The following is a 22,433-nucleotide window of genomic DNA, read 5'->3' as shown; positions in this document are numbered from 1 at the left end:
GCTACTGCTGATGAAAGTGTACGGGCGTTGCAAGCTTGCGGAGACGAGGAGGATTTTTTTCCTTTCTCTATAAACTTGTGCGGTCATGTGGGTGGTGGGGTCCAGCCACATGCACCTGAGTTGCTCTACGTTCTGTACGCGCACCAAATACCGGGGGACGCTTAGCGCTTCCTTAGCTTTAAACGTTCGACATCAAAATATCTGTCAAAAGATTTGCAATCATTAATTATTTCCTATATTTGGTATCCTCTGTTAATGGCATATGTCAATATTTACTTCTAATGGTACAGTAATTGGCCATACAAATCTTCGGACGATCCATGATAGCTTGTGACCACCTGTCATGGATATCAACCATCTATTTGTACTCATTCATTGAGGTGTAATCTTAATGCTATCATGGCTGGATTAATGATCTTTAATGCTTCAGATCTCCGGTTCAATTTCTTCCATCAATGTGACCAAGAGGACCTGCTGCTCAGGTCTATAAAGAGGAAGCGGACCAAGAGTGAGCACACCACACACATACCAACGCCGCTCACATCACAGAGAGGTTTTAGCCCCGTAGAACAAGCAAGTTATAACAAAACCACCTGTGAAGGCTACCACTGGGACGGCGATGGCTTCCAAGATGATCGGCGCCCTCTTCCTGGTCCTCCTGCTGGCGCTCACCCACAGCGATGGCCAGGTGTTGCCGCCCCCTTGCTGCCGCTTCAACTGTTGCAACGGCGACCGCGAATGCTGTGGCCCCGGGGACGCCCCTCTCATCGCCGCCGCAGGACCGGCCACGGCAGGTGCCCTGCCTCGCAAGGTCTCCGCCGGAGCTAGCGATCTAGGTGTCCGTCACATGTTCTCAAAAGTTATCTTTGGCCAGGTTAACTAGCCATGTCTGTGGGTGAGTTGGCACCCAGATAGTGTAGCTTACCTGGGTTCTATCAATGGCCTATGATATTTAGCTTGTGCTTCTATTGTGCTAGCTGCATGTATGGTGGAAATTGGTCCATGGACACAGTAATAAGTGATTGTATCCTGCTGGATTAGCTCATTCGAAATCTATCTCCTTCTGCTAGTGCCCAATACGACCCTCTTCCCGCAAACTCAAACTCATCAAGGGTTGGTTGTACTAGAGCAAGCCTCTAACTTGAATCAACTATAGCTACTCTTATCTGGATCACCGGGGCTTGTAAGGGCTAGTCAATGTTTTATATGCTAGTTATCGGATCGGTAACAAGGGCAGCTTCCCCAATTTCGCTGCTCCCCAAAGTGATCGAGGTGCCTAATCGCCATCTACGCAAAACTAGCCTGAAACCTGCAGCATGCATGCTGTTATTCCTCTCCTTCAAGCTCAAACTCAAGCGATCAAATTCTGAAGATACACGTTAACAAAGCGATTCAGCTGCATGCACCAAATCCTGGCCAACAGTGGAGTTCTAGCACCACTACTAGCACTAGCTAGAAGGAGAACTTGAACACCATGTCATGGCTGTACACCTGCCCGGGCCTGACGATCTGCGACGGGAAATTGGGGCGGTTCACGGCGTCGGGGAACCCCTGCGTCTCCAGGCACAGCGCGTCGTGCCGGTCGTACACCTTGCCGCCCTTCCCCCTCACCCCGCTCAGCCCGTTGGCCGTGTAGAACTGCACCCCGGGCTGGTCGGCCCACAGCTCCATCGCCCTGCCGGACGCGCCGTCACGGACCACCGCCACCCGCCGCAGCTGGCGCCGCAGCCCGCCGCGCTCCCCGCCGTCCACCGCGTAGTTGGTGTCGTACCCCGTGACGCCGCGGTGCAGGAGCCCGCCGATCCGCGCGCCCACGGCCGCCGGCTTGCGGAAGTCGTAGGGCGTGCCGGCCACGGGCGCGAGCCGCCCCGTCGGGATGAGCGCGGCGTCCACGGGCGTGTACCGGGACGCGAAGAGACGGACCTTCTCGCCGAGGATGCTGCCGCTGCCGTGGCCGCCGAGGTTCCAGTAGGCGTGGTGCGCCAGGTTCACCGGGGTGGCCTTGTCCCGCGCCGTCGCGTTCATGTGCACGCTCAGCACGTGCGCGTCCGAGATCTGGTACGTCACATACACGTCCAGGTCGCCTGGAAAACCTGTTGAAGTTCAGCTCTACTTGGTTAAAATCCATGCATATAAATACATCAATTCAGTAACAATAGGGCAATCATGTCACTAGGAAAAGTGACAATAGCGCAATAACGGTGAGAGAACTACATTTTTTTTCCGAAATGGGGAACACACCCTCTGCATCAATTGATCTATATGGCTTTTATAATACTAAAAAAACTACAGGTAAATGTAACAAAGGTTGCTTGTAGTGAGGGTGGTGTTATTTCTGCTGGGGTGTAAAATACACCCTTAATTATGCAATAGCCAATGGTATTTTACACAAAATGTTTGGACGAGTTATTAATTGTTAGGTCTAACAAAAGGAATATGCTAGTTCTCAGCTAGCTAAGAACTTAGTTTATGCTCAGTTAACTTCTGCACTGTTTACCGTTTGATTGCATTGTGATTTATGTATATAAGTTCTAAGTAGAGTTGCAACTGAGATTCGTTTAGTTGTAAGTGATGATGCAACCAGTGACTGGAGCTGGTATAGGATGGGGCGCAAATGAACCAATGGTTTTTGCAGATCATTCACTAACTTAGACCTGCCAACGTTTTTTAGCGAAAGATTGTGTCATAAGCAATAGAGTTGAACCCAATAAAACTATGCTCTAGCTTCGCCACTGAAGCAATTAAGGAAAAATGATCCAGATCGTTAGATTTTCTTCGTGATTCATGCTAGTTATGAGTTGTTTTTGGCCGAGAATTTCAGAAACCGGCCGAAAACCGAAATTTTCGTTACCCTCAGGAAATGCTAATACCGGCCAATAAAACTTGGCTTAATTTGAATTTTAAATTGAAATTTCTATAAAATAGCTAACTTATACTATGTTTAACAGAGACCTATCAGTGGCGTGATGGTTAGGTACGGTGCAAAGAATCATCCTTCATGTTGCATTGCGCTGTCAATACATATCTCCTGCGATAACTTTTTTTTATATTTTTTATGAGTTTGGTTTAAAAAAATTATTGTAACTAAAATTTAATGACATCATCTGACTGAGAACGAGGTTAGTTCTCAGTCGATTGGGAAATAGCCACACCCCAACAAAAACCTGCAACGAAGAGTTGTTAATTGTTATACCAACATGAATTACATCAAAGCCTTTCGAAGTGGACTCGAGGCACTCGAGCTCCATCTTTTGCATCTTCACTAAACCATCTCTAAAGGTAAGGTTTTAGAGAACTGGGCCACCAATCTACTGAAAACATGTCTCAAGCATTGTGCTTCAAATAACCCTTTTTTATACTATTAATTTCAGGAATTTCTCTCGCTAGAAAGTGGGTATAGTACACTCTACGAGTCGGAATTTTTGCCTCCTGAAATTTACTTGGATCATGTCATATCATTCTTGTTCCACTAGGCTCGTCTACAAGTGTATATGCCAGCTGACCAGCATGATGCGCATGAGACCAGCTCACTAGTCACTACTGTTGTTGCTATTCCACAATGAAAAGGAAGGGGAAAAAGGGCCAATACCTACGCACGCAAAATGATTTCCCCCATATTGTGATACATATCAAACACAGGAATCTGCAGGCAGCTGCAACACAGGTGCCAAAGTTCTTCATTGCAAAAGGAGGTAACAAGTCTTATGTATCCTGGCACACCCCATCTAGCTACTTGCGCACGCACTCGTGATATAGAAAAGAAAAAGGAAAAACGCTTGGTCATACCAGAAAATTGCAAGGGCAAGTGGAAACTCAAAGAGCTGTAACTATGAGCCTATGGTTGCTCCAAAACTCCTTACCTTGCTCTCCGTTGAAGCTATGGTAGTACAGAGTGATGAACGGGGAGCTGCCACCTCCGACGTGCTCCTTCACCGTCCATACGACCTTGCTGAATCCTCGGTGGCCACCTGAACAACAACGGGAAAAAAGATGACCGATCACAGCTCCTAGCATGGCCTCTTGCAAGAGGGGGAAAAGAAAAGAAAAAGGAAATCCTCTTGTACCGTACGTACCGTGGAGGGTGTTCTTGCCATCGTTGGGGAACAGCCGGTAGGCTTTGCCGTCCAGCGTAAACCTGGCACCGGAAATCCTGTTGGCAACGCGGCCGATCAGCCCTCCGAAGTAGGCCGTGCCGTTCTGCACATAAAACGCCAGATTTGAGACTGAGAGTGGAAACAAAAAAGTGCTATAATTTTGAGGTTTCAACCACTTCAAGATATCAAATACTACGTGGTTTTAACAAATCTAAGACATCTATTTATGAATGGAGTGAGTAATGGTGATTGGCATCGTTCGACAAAAAGGAAATGGTTAGCAGATGAGGAGCAGAGGATGAATTAAGCAAACAGGTTAGGATTTAAGATGCGGAGAGACAAGGAAGGGGGAATACATGCTATGTACATAACTTAACATGATGAAGAAATACCAGATGCATTCTGAATTGGACACGAAAATTGAGAGTACAAGCTGCATGCACAATATTTGCCTAGCACCTCTATAAATACTAGTGCCAGCTAAAAAGACAATAAAGAACAGAGGGATCTATGTTCTTACAACATATTCAGCAACTGTATCGTAGCCGAGGACTACATCTGCCAAATTTCCTACAATGAAAATGGAAGGTTCGAAAAAATTGTCAAGGTCCGGATAACTCATGTAGATAAAGTTAAGAACAGATCAAAGAACTCCGGTAAGAAAGAAGCATATCATTACCTCTGGAGTCGGGGAGAACGACAGACATGAGAGTAGCGCCCCAGTTAGTGACCTTGATGGAGAAATCCCCCTTCTTGAGCTCATAGACGCCAACCATCTTCCTCCCGGCCGCCGCATTGGCAGCGCCGCCGGACAGACCCAGCGCCGCCACAAGGCACGAGGCAAGAACGGCGACAAACAGTGGATGGAGGGCTCTCGCCATTTTCATCACAAGGTGTTGCAGTGTAAGAAATCTACAGAGTCACCTAGAAGAGCACTGGTGCTAGCTGCTTATGCAGACGTGCGCGGAGGCTAGAAGATATAAAGTGGCCTCGTAGTTCCTTTCCTTGGTCTGTGTGACCACCTCCAATATCTAGTCTTCTGTCTGGGTATGGTTATGGATATGGTCCTGCACCGATCTGCCTCGTGCCGCGTAAATTAGCCGCAGACTAGCCTCCTCCCCTCTTCGGTGACTATCTTGTGCGGCGCTTCTTTGATCGGAACAAACGGATGGTGCTGCTCTGACTGTGACTGTACATGCGTGTTCGTGAGACTACATGCCTTACAAGTATGGTGATCATACATGATCAGGGTTTGAGTGACCGAATATGCGATGTAATCAGGCAAATGCATGTAGCAAGAGTAGTCACGCGATGTCCTGGTAGATAGGTGGAGTACTTGCAGGTTTGGCGAGCACTAAGCAGATTGTTAGTAACCCACCACTATTGTTGGTAACGGTACTGCCCAATTTTGTGTAGATCACAATGGTGTAAGAAATTTCATAAATAATATTAAGTAAATTTTTTAGTTCGTTTCAAACACCAGGTATTAAAAAATTTCTACAACCATATTTTTCTCTCTCATAATAACTTTCAGTAGCAACATGAATAAACTCAACAATATAATCATCACATAAAACATTCTTATCATGAATCATATGCATAAAATAATTACTACTCCCAACATAAGTATAGTCATTCTTATTAATTGTAGTGGGAGCAAATTCAATAAAATAGCTATCATTATTATTCTCATCACCATAATCATCAAATATAGGAGGCATATTGTAATCATAATTAATTTTCTTCTCAATAGTAGGTGAACTGAAAATAACATAATCATTATTGTAATCATCATATATTGGAGGCATAGTATAATCATAGCAAATTTCGTCCTCTAAAGTTGGGGAACTAAAAAGACCATTTTCATAAAAACTAGTTTCCCCTAGATTAGATTTTTCCATAGAATTAGCAATAATGGTGTTCAAAAAATTCAAACTAATAAAATTGCTACTAGCATGCAAGTAAAGTTTCATAGGTTTTTTAATTTTCTCAAACACCTCATGTCCTAACTCAAGATAAATACTATAATTCTCTCTAATTTTGTTGTTGTTTTTCATTAAGCCTAACTAGTGAAAATAAAAACAAGAAACAAAAAGATATAATTGCAGAATCTAAATGAAATAACTTCGAGCACTCACCGGCAACTAGAAGATTTAGTAGCCAGAGGATGTGAGTACCTTTTACCTTACCCTCCGGCAACGACGCCAGAAAAGAGCTTGATGTCTACGTACGCTTCTATTCTTATAGACATTGTTGGACCCCCAAGTGCAGAAGTTTGTAGCACAGCAGCAAGTTTCCCTTAAGTGGATCACCCAAGGTTTATCGAACTCAGGGCGGTAGAGGTCAAAGATATCCCTCTCAAGCAATCCTGCAATTACGATACAAGAAGTCTCTTGTGTCCCCAACACACCCAATACACTTGTCGGGTGTATAGGTGCACTAGTTCGGCGAAGAGATAGTGAAATACAAGTAATATGGATAATTATGAGTGGTAATTGTAATCTTAAATAAAAATGACAGCAAACAAACATGTAGCAGAGCTGGTTGTAAACGGTATTTCAATGCTTGGAAACAAGGTCTAGGGATCATACTTTCACTAGTGGACACTCTCAACAATAATATCATAATTGAATACATAAATATTATCTCTTCACACATGCTACTCTAAACCACTCTCCGGTTGGATAACAAACACAAATTCACTGCGTAGGGCTGCATAAGCACTCCTTCAAGTTCGCGTTCTCAATCTATGGACTCCCCACGCTATCACTTTGAGCATACAAAGATGGTACTAACAAGATACCAGAATTCATAACTATTTCTGTAAAGTTTAGTCTAAGAGACAAACACGGTGTGCACACTGTCACCTTCACACCGTGGGACAAGGTGTTCCCGGAGATCACATAATAAAACCACTTGAGTAGCATAATAGTTGAAGAATAATATCTACTTATTCAACTACATTATAAAGCTCACGATCACATAAAGATCACACCATGGAAGAGAGAGATTAACCACATAGCTATCGGTAAAGCCCTCAGCCTCGGGGGAGAACTACTCCCTCCTCATCATATGAGACAACAACAACGATGAAGATGGCCGTGGAGTCGATGGAGATAGCTCCGGGGGAAATTCCCCGTCTCGGCAGGGTGCCGGAACAGAGATTTCTGTCTCCCGAAACTTGTCTGTGACGACGGCGGAGGTACATAACTTTTCGTGGACGGAGGTTGCATGATTTAGGGTTTTCGCGTCGGGAGGCATCTTATAGGCGGAAGGGCGAGGTCGATGGGCGCCAGGAGGCCCCACACCACCCTAGGCGTGGCCAGTGGGAGGTCGCGCCCAGGCATGGTGTGCCTCCCCTGGTGCCCTCCTCCGTTTCTGCTTTGGACTCCGTCCTCGTGTCAGGAAAAAATAGGAGGTTTGGATTTTGTTTCGTTCAATTCCGATAATATTTCCAGTACAAATTTTCTGAAATACAAAATAGCAGAAAACAAGAACTAACACTGTGACATCTTGTCAATAGGTTAGTTACAAAAAATGCATAAAAATACCACACAGTGTAAACAAAATATATAGAAATTGGTGTAAAACAACCATAGAGCATCAATAATTATAGATTCGTTTGCAATGTATCAGTCCTCGACGGTTGAGCATGTCGATCGCAAGCTCAACGAGCTGGCCAATCGGGCTGGGCATGAAGGCTGCGACATCCACGTGCCTACCGCGAGATGGATTGGGGAAAGAGGTCAAGCTCAAAGAAAGATATACAGGGGGTTTTCGAAAAAGAAAAACGTCTTAGCTTCATGATAATTTTGGACGAATTTGCACCAGACCAGAAGTTCTTGTACCTTCACTTCAACTTACAAGTTGCTGTATGAATTTGCATTTGCTAGACAACTTTGTGTATCGGCAGTGTTACTAGCGTTTTTTTTTTAAAGTAAAGGCTACGTGTGGGCATCTCCAGCGGCGTGACGCATTTCAGCGTCCGAAAATATTCACGCGCGTCCGTTTGCGGCGGCTGAAATGGTCGAAATCGATCGCACGTCCGTTTGCGTCGGAGGTGGCTCCAGCGGCACGACACATTTTTTGCTCGAATTTCCATTTTTTATAACACGAAAACATAATTTATATAGTTGAACACATGGAAATAAACCCTAAACGCCTGCGCCTACTGCTTTTCCTCGTCGCTGTCGAGCACAATGAGCTTCGGTACCACCCACGGCCAGTTGGGAACCGGCGGAACGTACGCCGGGCGTGCTGACGGTGCTGGAGGTGGAGACGCCCAGGGCTGTGGCTCCGGCGGAGGTGGAGGCGCCCAGGGCTATGGCTCTGGCGGAGGTGGAGGCGCTCAGGGATGTGGCTCTGGCGGAGGTGGAGGTGCCCAGGGATGTGGCGGCGGTTGAGGAGTCCAGCGGTTGTACGGCGGCGGTTGTGGCGTGGCCGAGTCCTGTAGTGCCAAGCTTAGGGCTTCATCCTCCGACACGCCCCGGCGGCATGAAGCCGGTGGCGTACCGGGGCAGCGGCGGCTGCACATGTCGGTCGTTCTCGGAGACGAGGACGCCGAGCTTCGCGATCTCGTCGTCCGTCATGTTGTCCGGGTACTCAAACTTGCGGCCCTCCGCCATGGCCAGCTGCCATTCCAGGAAGACAGCCGCGACGTAGTCGTCGCTGTCGTCCTTGACCTCCTCTTTGTGGTATGACAGCGCCTCGATGTAGTCGTCGTCGTACTGCGCGCGTGTCGGCGCCTGGTGCGCACGCGTCGGCGCCTGCTATGTTCGAGGACGAGGCGGCAGTGGACGGTCGAAGGGAAAGTCCCTGTCGCCCATGAAGTCCGCCCTCCTCCTCCGATCCCTCTCGGACACAAGATACGTGCGCCACCTGTCGGAGTCGATGGCGTACGCCGGATCGGCGCGGAGGTCCGGCGGCAGGTATCGCCTCCTTCACCGGATCTCGGCGGTCCTATCTGGCTCGCGCGCAGACACGGGAGGGACGGGCACCCGGCGGTAGCTAAGCAGCCAGGCAATTGCACGCCCGACCAGGCGTCGCACGGCGTCCAGTTTCCGTGCATCAGCCTCCCCACGTTGACGGGCAGCGGCACCCTCTGCATCCGCTCCCCCTTCTTGGCGCCGCTGCCGGACGCTTCGAAGTCGTTCTTCTTCTTCCCCATGGTGTTGCGGCGACGCGCGGTGGTGGAGGTGGGAGTGGAGGTGCAGAACTGTGCCGATCGACTTTTAAGGCCGGTCGCGCGCGGGATACGATGCCATTGAAGGCGGCGCAGAAGCCTAGCCGCCGCCCGCCAGTGCGCGGGCAGAACAGGCAACCGCGACATTGAAGGCGAAGGCTGCGACAAAGACGCGGAAATGCTGACCGCGGAAGCACTGGGCGCGGAATACAGTGTCACTGCCAGGCGGGCCCGTGGGGGAAGCGAGCGGACGCTTGGCGCGACCGCGCAGAGTCCACGGAGACGCAAACATGCCGGATATTTGCGCCGCAAACGGTCTCATTTGCGTCATGGTTGGAGATGCCCTGACAACACTAGCGAATGAGGAGAATCGAAGCGGAGGGGAAGAAGAGCCGGGTAAAAGCGATACACTTTCTTCTTCCTGGGATATACGGGGAATATGTATTTGTTGCCATACGAAGGAGAGTACACTATATTTCGAGAAAAAGGAGAGTACTCTATGAAGGAAACCACATTACCTAGTCCTCCTCTGGAGCAGATCTGGGAGGAGCCTAGCCGGCGCTTTCACTGACGAGGCGGACGTGGCCCAGTCTAGCCGCCTTCCGGCGCATCCCACCGTCCCTGCCTGTCACTGCCAAGAGCACGCCGGCGACGGCAAGCGTGCCGTGCGCGCGCCCTGGTGACCGCGGCCGCCCGTCCTCGATCCCTCCCATACGGCGTGGCGCATCTTCGTTTGGTCCTGGATGTGTTTCAGGTGAAGGCCAACCATGCTCGACCGGCCAATGGCATCGCCGTTGCACAAGGAGTCGCTCTGCATCACTGCACCATGGAATTGGATTTGGTTGCCTTTGGCGAGGACCGGAGGTGACAGCACAAGTATGAAGAATGGAATATACTACCCGATTACCTTACGGTTTGATTCCATTTATGTAATGCCTGAAGTTCTATGTTGCTTGAACAAAACGGAACAGACATATTCTTCTGTACGAAAAAAACAAAGAAGCAAAGGAGATTGGAAGAAAAGAAAAGGCCACAAAGTGGATCAGCATCAACACGACACTATCTGCGAGAGCAAGCAGGGAACCATGAATGCTTTGGCAAGAGGAAAGCTGAGAGATGCCAAATTAAAGCTCGTGCCGTTACCATTACACCACCCCATCTTCTGAAACACAAATATAGGTCTTGCTCTATCTCTTGCAGCCAGGGCTCTACCACATGACAGAGTGAAATTGTATTTTGTTTCAAGCAAGATCGTGAGTGATCGTGTATGTTCACCCTCACTGGATTTCTTGGACATAACTGCTATTTTCTCTGAAAGTGTTGTGCACTCCTCCTCGACTCGATTCGCCGTTGGTGGCTCTAGAGGTGCTGCAATTGCATCTTGTACATACCTACAGTCATATACTCATATATATAATCCTTTGTGGTGCGATGCCAGTGCATTCCGTTCCCCAGCTCTGCAGCCGGCTAAGCCCAAGTGATATTTTTACAGGTTCTGAGCAAGATGATTGGGTGATATATCTTCAGATGTAGGATTGGATTTCACTGAAAATAACTTCTATGTTATCCAGAAGTCTTAATTAGTTCGCTCCTCCTCAACTCGATCTGCAGCCTCGCAGCTCTAGAGGTACCTACTGCAGTTGCATCTTGTACAATATATAATACAATCTTCTCTTGCCATAGGTTTTCACAGCTTCTGATCAGGCATCTTGCTTTTGCAGGGGGTCGAGAAATTTGCAGCTGATGGGTTAGATTATATATCATGGCCTTCTTCTGCTGATATTAGCTTTCTGTCGAGAACTTCAACATGTCAGAACTTCGAACTCAGCACTACTTGGTTGGTACCTCTTCTCTCACAAAGCCCGGTGACTGATTTACATTGTATGTTTCAATATTGTTTTTAATATTATAATTAAGCATATTTTTTGCTTTTGTTTATTCATATGCGAAATTAATTAAACTAAACTGTAGTACAAATAAATGTATTGTGACAGTCATATATAATAGTTATTGACTACTATAGGATGTAAAGGATTTTGATGACGCCGTCAAAAAATTGGCTGGCCTTTTGCGTGAAAGCTATGGTACTGCAGAAGGCAAAACTAAACTACTTGTCCTTTATCACTCGTTCGCCAGATTTTCTAGAACATCAGTTGTTCTTGGAGCTATAGCCAAACTCCTAAAATCCACAGTAGGTGATGTTTCTGACACGACAAAGCATTTTAGCAGAATTGTCTATGTGGACCGCTCCTTGTGTAGAAACACAAGGACCATGCAAAGGGCAATCGCGGAGGAGCTGAACCTTGGCCATGTAATGAACTTATTTGACAAGCAAGATGAAGATGATGATTTCAGAGGTGTGGACGACAGTCTTCAAAAAGAGATATCAAGTATTGGAAGTTTGATTAATGAGTCTCTAAGAAATGAAAGGTTTCTGGTGATTTTTTACTATGGAGAAGTTGAAGAAATGGATCTGGTAAATTGTGGCATTCCTCTTTTTGGTAAAGGTGTACTGTTATGCCCTCCTGGTGGCTTATTTCAGGTCGAACAGCGGGACTATAAGATGTCCATTTTTCATATGATTTACATTTTTATGGGTTCCAACCCTAGCACAGATACTGGTACACAAACCCACCATATATTGCTCAAAGAAGCTGCTGGAGTGATTCGTGATACCGGTATAGATGGCATTAACCCAGAAATAGTTTTGGATTGCTTCTTGTACTCACTGTTCCTGACAACACAACTACTTAAAAGCTCTATTGGTGTTGAGTATGATTGGGCTACTCATGCTTGCAACTACTGGATTTGTGATGGAATCGTTGGAGGTGAAAGGACTTGGGAGATTGGTAATGCCCTGTATGGGGCGATACCACAGTTGAGCAATTCTACGGATAGCACAAGACTTTTGGCATCCTATTTGAATGGAAGAAAAAATTCCTATAAAGGCTGGTATTCAGTCACCTCCAACAAATGCGGAGGAGATCATATCCCTAATGTCCCTCATAACGCATCATCTTATTTTGTAACATTTGAGAGAGATGATCCAGTATATGTATGTAATGATTTGTTTCAAGTAGCCAACAACCTCCGTGTGCTAAAACTCTGAACTGCAGCTTCAATTTTGCATTCCCTCCTTTCCAGTGCTGCCGCAGCCTAAGATTCCTTTGGCTTGAACATTGTACAAACACAGGGAAAGAGCAAAGTGGAGTGCCGATTTTTCCGGACCTGCTGGTGTTTGATTTACGTTTCACAGATTATGTTTTATTGCCTCGGATGGTTGAACTCATGACCAATCTCAGGGAGCTAAATACAAAGGGAGTCTCATGGAAGACTATGAGTCATGTTTGGAAAAAGCTAGAAAAACTTTACAAGCTCCGAGTTACCAAATCTTCAGATGTGTTCACGGTGGACAGCTGTTCTTCCATAGATATGATGAATTTGGAACTCCTTGACTTATCTAGCAACACTCACATGGAATTTTTGCCGACATTGTCATCCGCAAGAAGCCTGAAGATGCTTGTTCTTGATGGTTGTTCCAGCTTGGAGAACGTTGTACTGGAAGGAGCTCCTCCACTGCTCGAAAGTTTCAGCTTTGATGGTTATGGGCCAGCAGAGAATTGGAATCATTCCATACAACTGCCAAAAAAGGAATTGCGCCTGCAGTCTCCTATAGCTCCCATCGAAACAGTCCAGGTTACCAAGATCTCCCTGCATGATTGTGGTCGATTGCAGAACATATTTTTGCGTGCATTGCCTAATCTGGAGGATCTGGATCTCTCTGGTACAGCCATTCAAACACTTGACCTCCTTGCAATGGATATCCCGAAACTCAAGAAGTTGTTCCTGCTGGGTTGTCAACATCTCCGTAGCCTAATCTGGCGTGCATTACCTAAGTTGGAAGTGCTACGTATAGACATGCAGTGGAAGCAAAGATCAATGGTCTATTGTGGAATAGAGAGATCTTTGAGCTTTCATGCATTTATTGCTTTTACAGATGGAAGGTTCACTTTCAGGTTCATTGAGGGACTCTATCACCGAATATCACAATGTCTCTCAATGGTGTACCTCCTTATCTCTTGCATGAGCCATAGCCAAGCCAACAATACCAAAAGTATCAAGGAGATTGGCCCTAGCCAAGAGGGTTTGGTTCCAACAAGTCTGATTTTACCTTATAATAATGTTGCTCTTACTAAAGATGTTACGTGCTCATCTTTCCTGTGGAACCACCAACAGCTTCAAACTTTGGATGTGCATATCGAGATTGGTGAAGGAAGCTATAATGTAGAGAGTATGCAGGACAAATCAAATTTCAATTTATTTGCACGTCATGTTCAATCGTTGCATGTCCATGACAATTCCTCAATCACTGCTATCCCTCCAGCAAATGGAACAAACTGGGACATGCTTGAATGGTGTCATGTTGTGAGGTGCCCCAAGCTACAATATGTGTTTTCTCGCCGATATGGACGAGAGAGCTTTGGACATATAAGAATAATTTCAGCTTCTGATCTCCTGGTGGCTTATTGCATCTGGAGTAGAGGCACTATTATTCAGAATAGTTGTTTCGCACGACTGCAACACATATACATGTACAACTGCCCTAGGCTGGTGTACGTCCTCCCCATTTCTGATAGGGCAAAGGTGACCGATCTTTCGATGAGAGTATGATAACGTCGATTTGTTGGTGGAGTTCGTGCTTGACGATCCGACTACACGTGCAAAGCTCGTGCGCTAATGCAATCGCTAGGACAATCTCCGGGAGTTACTGATCTTGCGGTTGCGCGATCAGCCTGACCAGCGAGGGTCTTAATTCCTACCTGAAATCGAGAACAAGTAAGAACTAAAGATGCAATCAGAATATTGCGGACGAAAGATGAAAGCTTTATTGAAAAAAAAGGTGGGATTCCGAATAGTCGGTCTTGTTCTGGGCGTTGGCCTCAAAAGAAGTACACGAGAGTTGCAGCGATGGCTAACTTTTAATCTAATCAAAATCCGAGTCTAAACGTGACGTCTATGAGGGTATTTAAAGGAGGAAAAGGTGGGGTTTCGGCCAGCCATACGTATGGTGGCCGAACCAAACCCTAGAAGGTCTTTCCCCCTTCAATACGGACTCTTAAAAGTGGCTGACTTAATTCCTGCGAAAATGACATGGGCCTGGCCCAAAACTAAAGGTGACGCAGCACCATATTATGCTATGGACGAAATTATGAAGTGGAAAACTCTATATTTCGTCCATGTCTTCATCTCCTCTTATGGTGGCTTCAAAGTTCTGAAATCTCCACTTGCGGCGTCATCTTCAATCCTCAAATGCTTGCTGACATCTCCTCCATGCGTGATCATGCTCCAATGCTTGTCCTCCTCATCCATGCTTGGTCCATCATTCCTAAGAATAACAAACCTATCTGATTTAGGCAGCATCATATTCTCATGTATGTGAGGAATAGTTCCAAGAAACGAATGTACCTGATAGTTAAGTTGTTTGGCACGAGCTCGAGTGATTGGTCCTTGTATTTGTGTGGCTGTAGGTACAGCGGTTGTATCAAGAGATGGGATGTCCTCATCATGCCCCCTTCTTGAATTGAAGTCGTCCTCGACGAAAGCTCCTCTTCTTCACCAAAGTAAGGCTTCAAATCTGCAATGTTAAAAGTAGGACTAACCGGACCAAATTCTGCAGGAAGCTCAAGTTTATAGGCATTATCATTTATTTTCTCTAACACCTTAAAAGGACCAGCAGCGCGTGGCATTAGTTTAGACTTGCGCAATTCAGAAAAACGATCTTTGCGCAAATGCAACCAAACAAGATTACCAACATCAAACACAACATGCTTTCTTCCTCTATCCCCAGCAATTTTGTACTTAGCATTCATGCGTGTTATGTTGTCTTTAGTAGTCTCATGCAATTTTAGTATCAATTCACCACGGTCTGTAGCATCCAAATTATTTTGCACAGAAGATGGTAAAGGCAACAAATCAATAGGTGCACGTGGTACAAAACCATAAACAATCTCAAATGGGCACATCTTAGTGGTAGAATGCAGCGAACGATTGTAAGCAAATTCAACATGAGGTAAACATCCTTCCCACAATTTTAAGTTCTTCTTCAAAACAGCCCGCAACATAGTAGACAAAGTTCTATTTACTATTCAGTTTGTCCATCAGTTTGGGGATGACATGTAGTACTAAACAGCAATTTAATCCCCAACTTAGCCCATAAACATCTCCAAAAGTGGCTAAGAAACTTAGTATCACGATCAGAAACAATAGTATTAGGCACACCATGTAAACGAACAATTTCGCGAAAGAACAAATCAGAAACATGTGTAGCATCATTAGTCTTGTGACATGGAATAAAGTGTGCCATCTTAGAAAACCGATCCACAACAACAAAGATACTATCCCCCCTTATGTGTACGAGGCAAACCCAAAACGAAATCCATAGAAATATCCTTCCAAGGTACACTAGGAACAGGAAGATGCATATATAAACCATGTGGATTAAGTCGAGATTTAGCTTTTTGACATGTCGTGCAGCGTGCCACAAATCTTTCAACATCTCGACGCATACGTGGCCAAAAGAAGTGTGCAGAAAGTACATCCTCCGTCTTCTTCACACCAAAGTGTCCCATCAATCCTCCTCCATGCGCCTCCTACAACAACAAAAGACGAACGGAACCATCTGGGATGCATAGCTTGTTAGCACGGAACACAAATCCATCATTGATGACGAATTTATTCCATGTTCTACCATCTTTACAATTCAGCAACACATCTTTAAAATCAGCATCATGCAAGTATTGTTCCTTTATGGTTTCTAATCCAAAAATCTTGAAGTCAAGTTGAGATAGCATAGTATATCGGCGCGACAAACCATCAGCAATAACATTATCTTTACCATTTTTGTGTTTGATAACATAAGGAAAAGACTCAATAAACTCAACCCACTTTGCATGGCGACGATTCAACTTAGTTTGACTACGAATATGCTTCAAAGATTCATGATCAGAATGTATAACAAATTGTTTAGGCCATAAATAATGTTGCCAAGTTTCTAATGTCTGAACCAGCGCATATAATTCTTTATCATAAGTAGAATAGTTCAGACTAGGCCCACTCAATTTCTCACTAAAATATGCAACAGGTTTGCCCTCTTGTAACAACACACCTCCCAAACCAATTCCACTAGCATCACATTCAAGCTCAAAAGTCTTATTGAAATCAGAAAGTTGGAGTAATGGAGCATGTGTTAACTTATCTTTCAGAACCATGAAGGCTTCTTGTTGTGCATCACCCCAAACAAAGGACACATCCTTCTTGCTAAGCTCATTCAGTGGCGCAGCAATGGATCCAAAATCTTTCACAAAGCGCCTATAGAAACCAGCGAGGCCAAGAAAACTCCTCACTTGTGTGACCGTCTTTGGCTGCGGCCAACTCTCAATTGCCTCAATCTTGGCTGGATCAACTTCAATTCCCTGCGCAGTAACAACATAGCCAAGAAACGCAACTCGATTGATGCAAAAGGTGCACTTCTCAAGATTACCATACAAACGTGCATCACGTAAAGCATTGAAAACAGCACGTAAATGATCCAAATGTTCCTCCAAAGATTTGCTATAAATCAGAATATCATCAAAGTATACCACCACAAAACGTCCAATAAAAGCATGTAAAACTTTGTTCATCAGTCTCATGAAAGTACTAGGTGCATTAGTTAAACCCAAAGGCATTACTAACCACTCATATAAACCGAACTTAGTTTTAAACGTTGTTTTCCATTCATCTCCTAATTGCATACGAATCTGGTGGTAACCACTACGCAACTCAACTTTAGAGAACATAATAGAACCACTCAATTCATCAAGCATATCATCTAAACGAGGTATTGGATGACGGTATCGAATGGTAATATTATTAATAGCTCTACAATCAGTACACATGCGTGAAGAACCATCCTTCTTAGGTACCAAGATAATAGGGATATCACATGGACTAAGAGACTCACGAATGTAACCTTTATCTTGGAGAACCTGAATTTGTCGTTGAATCTCTTTGGTCTCTTCATGATTGGTACGATATGGTGCACGGTTGGGCAGCGAAGCTCCTGAAATCAAGTCAATTTGGTGTTCTATCCCACTAATAGGTGGTAATCCAGGTGGAACATCTTGTGGGAACACATCAATGAATTCCTGCAAAAGGTTAGCAACCACAAGTGGCAAAGAAGGAGGCATATCCTCAAATGAAAACAGAACTTCTTTGCAAATAATAGCATAGCATTGAGTAGTGTTCACATCAAGTTCAGCAATATCAGATTTGCTAGCAAGCAAACAAGGATTTTTCAAACGAATTTCAGTAGCATGGTTTGAATCAGATTTAGTATTAGTCTTATGTGGCACAAAATCTGCAGCAATAATCTGATTTTCACTCTTATGTTTCTCCTCGTTTTTTACTCTACTAGCTCTAGCAAGATCATCTTTAACTATTTATTCAGGAGTCATAGGTTTGAGACCAATTTTCTTTCCATCATGCATAAGAGAATACTGATTAGTTCTACCATTATGAACAGATTCTCTATCAAATTGCCAAGGTCTACCAAGTAACAAAGAACAAGCTTGCATAGGTACAACATCACAATCAACAAAATCAGAATATGTACCAATAGTAAAATGCACACGTGTAGTTCTTGTTACCTTGAGCTTACGAGAGCTCTCAAACCATTGAATGTAGTATGGATGTGTGCACTGTCTTGTAGGGAGAGAAAGCTTATCCACCATGTCAACGCTAGCCAGATTATTGCAGCTCCCTCCATCAATGATGATCCGTATAGCTCGCTCTTTTACAACGCCTCGTGTTTGGAACAGATTGTGGCGTTGATCATGCTCAGCTTTGCTCAATTGCACGCTCAAGACACGCTGTGCAACTAAGCTCCTGTACTGATCAGCAGTGTCAGCTTCCATTACCTCCATTTCTCTCTCAGAATCAGAATTGGCGCCATCACGTGCAGCAATAAGGGCCAATGTGTCTTCATCAAAATCACTTGCAGAATCATATTATCCATCTTCACGCACCAACATCACACGCTTGGTTCTGCATTCTCTCTCTATGTGTCCAAATCCCAAGCATTTGCGACATTGTATGTCGCGTGTCTTCCCCGTGGAGGCCATCGAAGAGGAACTCCGAGGAGGACCAGCAGATGGTGGTGGAGTAGCAGCAGGTGGTGCTCGTGATGCAGGCGCGGTGTACTTGGAGGTAGTAGGAGCTGGTGCAGTACCACGACATGGTGGCGCTGATTGTCGAGGAGACCACGACGATGTACGACTTGCAGAAATATTAGCTCTTCTCCATGGTGGTTGACGATCCTGCACTTCACGTTCAGCTTTGCAAGCAAGATGAAACAAACGAGTAATAGTGTTGTACTCCTTATAATCTAAAATATGTTGAATCTCTTTATTCAAACCACCAAAGAAACGTGCAAGCATAGCCTCATTATCCTCTACAATACCACATCGAATCATGCAAGTTTGCAATTCTTGATAATAGTCTTCTACAGAATTTTTTCCTTGTTCTAAGCGAGATAATTTTTTCAGCAAATCACGTTGATAATATGGAGGAACAAAACGAGTACGCATAGCAAGTTTTAACCCAACCCATGTAGCAGGAATATTTGCTGGATGTGCTCTACAATATTCAGACCACCAAATAGAAGCAAAATCTTTGAACTCACAAGTAGTAGCAGTAACACGCAAGTGATCAGGGTATTTTAAACATGCAAAGCGTTGTTCTACCTCCAATTCCCATGTAAGATATGCATCAGGATTATATCTACCCTCAAATGGCGGAATATTCAGTTTCAGCTTAGCAACATGATCATCATCATTACGTACCGGACGTGGAGGTGGGCGAGCGTTGCGGTTCAGTTGTCGTGGACGACCAGGTGCAGGTTATTCAACTTCCTCGCCATCCAGCACGTTCTCCTCGACCTGCTCGTCCGCATCCCCTTCATAGTCTTCGTATCCTTCATCAGAAGGCGCGTCATGTGCGGCTGCTGGAGCAGGAGCGGTACCCGCAGGCACATCCGCACGAGGAACGCGGCGTGCTGATGGCGTGTATTTCACACGTTCGTTGGGCAACCCCAAGAGGAAGGTATGATGCGCACAGCAGCAAGTTTTCCCTCAGAAAGAAACCAAGGTTTATCGAACCAGGAGGAGCCAAGAAGCACGTTGAAGGTTGATGGCGGCGGGATGTAGTGCGGCGCAACACCGGAGATTCCGGCGCCAACGTGGAACCTGCACAACACAACCAAAGTACTTTGCCCCAACGAAACAGTGAGGTTGTCAATCTCACCGGCTTGCTGTAACAAAGGATTAACCGTATTGTGTGGAAGATGATTGTTTGCGAGAGAAAACAGTAAAAACAAGTATTGCGATAGATTGTATTTCGAGTAAAGAGAATTGGACCGGGGTCCACAGTTCACTAGAGGTGTCTCTCCCATAAGACGAACAGCATGTTGGGTGAACAAATTACAGTTGGGCAATTGACAAATAAAGAGAGCATGACCATGCACATACATATCATGATGAGTATAGTGAGATTTAATTGGGCATTACGACAAAGTACATAGACCGCCATCCAACTGCATCTATGCCTAAAAAGTCCACCTTCGGGTTATCATCCGAACCCCCTCCGGTATTAAGTTGCAAAGCAACGAGACAATTGCATTAAGTATGGTGCGTAATGTAATCAACAACTACATCCTTAGACATAGCATCAATGTTTTATCCCTAGTGGCAACAACACAACACAACCTTAGAACTTTCGTCCTTGTCCCGGTGTCAATGCGAGGCATGAACCCACTATCGAGCATAAGTACTCCCTCTTGGAGTTAAAAGTAAAAACTTGGCCGAGCCTCTACTAGAAACGGAGAGCATGCAAGATCATAAACAACACATAAGCATAACTTTGATAATCAACATAACAAGTATTCTCTATTCATCGGATCCCAACAAACGCAACATATAGAATTACATATAGATGATCTTGATCATGATAGGCAGCTCACAAGATCCGACAATGATAGCACAATGGGGAGAAGACAACCATCTAGCTACTGCTATGGACCCATAGTCCAGGGGTAGACTACTCACTCATCACTCCGGAGGCGACCATGGCGGTGTAGAGTCCTCCGGGAGATGATTCCCCTCTCCGGCGGGGTGCCGGAGGGCGATCTCCGGGATCCCCCGAGATGGGATCGGCGGCGACGGCGTCTCAGTAATGTTTTCCGTATCGTGGCTCTCGGTACTGGGGGTTTCGTCACGGAGGCTTTAAGTAGGCGGAAGGGCAAGTCGAGAGGCGGCACGGGGGGCCCACACCACAGGGCCGCGCGGCCAAGGGGGGGGCCGCTGACGGGGATATTACCCCCGGTATGGCAAAATCCTCGAGTTTACGAGCACGCCACATTTCGCGGATCAAGAAAATGTGCCACGGATCAAAAGATATGAAGCAAAGAAGAAATAGAAGGAGAACCGTGCGCTGGGCCGGCTTCCGGCTCCTGTGGCCCATCCGGCTTCGCCCGGTCCGGCTCCCCCCTGGCCGGCTGGGCTGCCTCTCCGGCTGGGCCTACCCGCGCGCTGGACTGCGTCCGGCTTCGGCCGATCCCAGGCCAGCTTCCGGCTCGCGGGCCCTCGGCCGGCTTCTCCTTCACTGGGCCGGATGACGCCCCAGCGCTGGCCGGCTCGCTCGAGCTTGGCAGCTACCGGCTCGCTGCAGCTCCTCACGCGCGCCCACGCTCGCTCGGGAGCACGTCTTGGCCGGCTCCTGCTACTACTTCCAACCTCTACGTACGGCAAGCATCATGCATGGCCGGCCGCTCCTCCAGGCTACGTATCAACCGGCTTCATACAATGAGCTGCTCCACGTCCCAGCATCCAAGGCCAAAGATAGGATCGATCAAGCATACAAGGCATTGGATCCCCTGCCAGGAGTACGATCGGAACGACGACCAGACAGCTACGTACAGGCTATCGATAGGTAGACTAGACTCACTGTGGTGCAATAGTAGCACTGTAGTGTACAGTTGATGAGACCCCAGTAGTCATATCATGTACAGTGCATGTGGGCCATCCCTTGTCCCCTGGGTGCCACTATATAAGACACACCAGGGGGAAGCCCTTCAGGCTCATTCTCTCCAAGGGCCAACGCTGCCCTCTCTCTCACTCGGCTCAGATACGAGCAGCCGGCCAGGCTCTCTTCAAGCTGGCCCGGCTCCTCTTAGCTCACGGTAGCTTCTTCCTCCTCGGGACAAACAGCTCAAGGAGCAACTATGTAACACCATATACTTGTCATATACATCGGACATGCGGGAGTAGGGGTTTTACCTCCACCGCGAGGGCCACTGAACCTGGGTACATCACCGCGTGCTGTGTACCAATCCCGCATCCGGATACCGTCGACGCCCATACAGGAACCACCTAACTTTAGCTACCCCGTAGCATATGCCGTGACGATACCACGACATTTGGCGCCCACCGTGGGGCCTGCAGTGGCGCCGACCGGAGTTCGTCTGGACGGGACCCTTCCTCATCATCATCACCGCCACGGCCTTCATCGCCGCCGGCTTCGCCGCCCTCCTCGAGCAAGGGCTCGTCTCTGCCGCGGCCTTCAACGCCGCCGGCATCGCCGCCCTCTTCGGGCACGTCCTCACCGCCGCGGCCTTCAACGCCGCGAGCTTCTTCACCATCCTAGCCGTCGCCGGGCTCGACGCCGCGGCCACCTTCTCCACCAACGCCGCCGCGGGCTGCGCCCCCGCCGCGTGCTCTTCATCTTCACCAACACCGGTGTCTGTAAGAAAACCCGGGGGCTTGGCCCCGGGGAACTGCTGCATGCCTAGCTGGCCCGGCCGCACCATCCAGCAGCAAGCCAAGCCACACATGCCTGCACGCATGAGCTGCGCGCGTACCGCCCGCGCGCATGCGGGCAGCAGAGCATAGCGAAAAGCGCATGGACCGCCTCCGCGTTCGCCCGCACCATTCCTGCGTCGTCGCTGTCGGCTGCGCCCGCGCCCTCAAGCCCGGCGCCGCCCACGTCGACCTCCGGCTCACCGCGCCGTCTCGGGCGCCGTCCCAGGAGCGCGCACAGCGTCAAGCAGCAGCGCCGCCGAGCGC

The 22,433-nt window shown here is 46.9% G+C and overlaps 2 protein-coding genes across 2 annotated transcripts in view; one reads left to right on the top strand and one right to left on the bottom strand.

Annotated features, from left to right (window-relative positions):
• Positions 1-1,452: 1,452 nt before the first annotated feature.
• LOC124687922 (galactose mutarotase-like) lies at positions 1,453-4,981 on the bottom strand. Its single transcript, XM_047221647.1, has 5 exons — positions 4,774-4,981; positions 4,615-4,664; positions 4,074-4,197; positions 3,861-3,968; positions 1,453-2,093 (listed from the first exon to the last, which is right to left on the bottom strand). Exons 1-5 carry the CDS (start codon positions 4,979-4,981, stop codon positions 1,453-1,455), a joined length of 1,131 nt encoding a protein of 376 aa, XP_047077603.1.
• Positions 4,982-8,417: 3,436 nt separating this feature from the next.
• The window catches only part of LOC124690439, a 29,475-nt gene continuing 15,459 nt past the window's right edge, over positions 8,418-22,433 (top strand). Inside the window, exons 1-5 of the mRNA XM_047223826.1 lie at positions 8,418-8,543; positions 11,063-11,113; positions 11,309-12,335; positions 12,533-13,906; positions 14,798-14,804. Of these exons, the coding sequence (XP_047079782.1) occupies positions 8,418-8,543; positions 11,063-11,113; positions 11,309-12,335; positions 12,533-13,906; positions 14,798-14,804 (2,585 nt within the window). The remainder of the gene's footprint in view (positions 8,544-11,062; positions 11,114-11,308; positions 12,336-12,532; positions 13,907-14,797; positions 14,805-22,433) is intronic.

Source organism: Lolium rigidum, chromosome 2, assembly GCF_022539505.1.
Source record: "Lolium rigidum isolate FL_2022 chromosome 2, APGP_CSIRO_Lrig_0.1, whole genome shotgun sequence".
Classification (NCBI taxonomy): domain Eukaryota; kingdom Viridiplantae; phylum Streptophyta; class Magnoliopsida; order Poales; family Poaceae; genus Lolium; species Lolium rigidum.
Note: the sequence above shows the minus strand (reverse complement) of the source record. Positions and strands in the feature narration are given on the sequence as shown.

Coding starts and splice junctions, on each gene's coding strand:
- LOC124687922 (XM_047221647.1), bottom strand. CDS start 4,981: ATGAAAATGGCGAGAGCCCTCCATCCACTGTTTGTCGCCGTTCTTGCC. Junction 4,665..4,773: donor CGTTCTCCCCGACTCCAGAG/GTAATGATATGC, acceptor TTTTCATTGTAG/GAAATTTGGCAGATGTAGTC. Junction 2,094..3,860: donor TAGCTTCAACGGAGAGCAAG/GTAAGGAGTTTT, acceptor GAACTTCAACAG/GTTTTCCAGGCGACCTGGAC.